Below are 2205 nucleotides of genomic sequence, written 5' to 3'. Positions count from 1 at the left end.
TGCTAAATTCATCCTATACACGCACCATCCTCTAAAATTACTGTGGCATTACTACCTAAGTACAATGCTGCTACCACAAAGTGATGATTTAAGCAAATTCTTCTTTTTCGTCTTCTGGACCTTCCACAGATTTTGCTCCTTCTCTCACCACTTCCTTTCTGTCTTTTTTTAAATCGCATGGTCCAAAGTTGCTTGCTAACCCCAGCACCTAATCTTGCCTTTTGTGTCTTGGAATAAGCGATTTAAGTTATCAGGAATGCTTTTCTTATCTGTCAGGATGGCTGGGCAATGTGTCTGTGATACCCATTACCTCAATGACCAGCAGAGTTGATTCAGCTTATCTGATCAGTAGATAGTTGTACCCTTCCTCCTTTACTCTGTGTAATTATCAATCCAATTTGTGTCTGTGTGTTGTATGATGGGTAGGTAAAAGATATTGAGTGAGGTAAGTTATTCTGAGCCCAAGTAATATTGATGTAATAGGATGTGATGCTTTGTAAGCATTCTTCAGCCTCTTATATATGTTTCCAATGAATAACTAAGATTATAAGTTTCTTAAAAACTGTATTTTATCCTCTATTTCTTTAGTATTTATAACAGCAATTATATTACCTCGTACATAATGTAATAGAAGTTATAGATTATAACTTTAAAGTAGAAAAAATTAGCTTATAAAATCTCTCCAAAAATTACATTGTTTCCATTTGGTTTGGAGAAAAATAATATCCACAGTAAGACTGGTAAGTACAGGTAATAATATCCGATGTCACATTTTCACTGTTCTAAATATAAAGCAAACACTTAGAAACAGTTAACAGAATTTTTTTAAAGAAAGAAAGATCAAAAGAAATGTTCTTTCATTTGGCAGGTTTGCACAGAATAATAGAGAAGTTCACTATCCTATAAATTAACTTCATAGCTCTGAGATAAATCTTTGCACTAAGACTGATCACGTAGTTTAAAAAAAAAAAAAGACTGTGATTTCGATTTATTGTTCTTAAAAAATACCCAGGAAAAAACGGTTTATAGTTTCATTTATTACCACTGATTTAAAGTGAATCCTAATATAACTCATTTAGTCGAACACAAATTACCTGCTAATTTGCTTCTGTCTTCTCCGGCAACAACAACAATCCAGTCCCTTTGGATGGTGATTGCAGTAGCAGTACTGGCCAAATTTGCAATATTTGCAATCGTGATGATCAAGATATAGCAGAAAGTCTAAGGAATTACAGGGGAAAACTGAGTTAAAATGTCAGTTTTTCCATACTATGCGTACACCTCCCTTTGCAAAGTACTTTCATGTAGTCTTTGGTGGCATAATAACCAAACTTTGACTTTAATATCATTTATAAGCAATCATTTTACTTTGTACATATGAAACAATAAATGTCAGTGGTCAAGTTAAAGGGCATATCTTCCTAATCCATATCATCTGTAGAACATATAATATAAAAACTGTAAGTCAAGTGCAAATTTATGTGACAGGTATCACAAACTATTAACATAAGGGTGGTTTTTAATATTCTTCCCACAAATATTTCTTTTGGAAAAACATAACAGGGAAGTGAGAAGACCTGTATTTAAGTGAGAGTTCTGATACTTTCTAGTTGCATGATGATGGGCAATCAGCTAACCTCACTTGTCTTAGTTTTTTTCATCAACAAAATAAAGGAATAGACTAGAAGATTTCTACCATCCTACCTGGCTTCGAAACTCTACAATACCAATCCAAATATACATAAGAAGATTCAATAGTAACATCAAATCCATTGTTTTCTACCATACCCCCATCTCTCTCTTTTCCATTAACCTATCATGAAATCAAAGTATGAGAAGCTATCAGTCCATGTCCATGAAAAGAAACACCAATTATCATTGGAAGAATACAATTGTGATTGATTAATATATACATGGATAACATTTCATATATAGTGTGAACAAATTACAAATTAATACTAATAAGCTGAAAACTAACAACTTGAATTTTTATAATAAACTCTTGGACAAAATTTAAATTCAAACAATACTTAATGAGTGCCTGTTATGAGAGAAAACAAAAACAAAACAAAACAAAAAACTTAGGAAACAGTAGACACAGAGATCAGTATTAAAAAGTTCCATTTGCAAAAGATAATCCCTAGCCTCAAAGAGGTTTCATCTTTTACTACTACCGATGTTCAATTCTCTGCAATCAAGAATCTC

At 32.5% G+C, this 2205-nt stretch overlaps 1 protein-coding gene across 2 annotated transcripts in view; it reads right to left on the bottom strand.

The window, feature by feature from the left end:
• The window catches only part of SLC40A1 (solute carrier family 40 member 1), a 23245-nt gene that overhangs the window by 11192 nt on the left and 9848 nt on the right, over positions 1–2205 (bottom strand). For both annotated transcript variants that reach the window (XM_023528936.1, XM_011356239.2), the window contains one exon: positions 1095–1221. In XM_023528936.1, the coding sequence (XP_023384704.1) occupies positions 1095–1221 (127 nt within the window). The remainder of the gene's footprint in view (positions 1–1094; positions 1222–2205) is intronic.

Source organism: Pteropus vampyrus, unplaced genomic scaffold (genome assembly GCF_000151845.1).
Source record: "Pteropus vampyrus isolate Shadow unplaced genomic scaffold, Pvam_2.0 Scaffold2, whole genome shotgun sequence".
Lineage (NCBI taxonomy): Eukaryota > Metazoa > Chordata > Mammalia > Chiroptera > Pteropodidae > Pteropus > Pteropus vampyrus.
The sequence above is the reverse complement of the archived record's forward strand: the minus strand, read 5'-3'. Positions and strand labels throughout refer to the sequence as shown.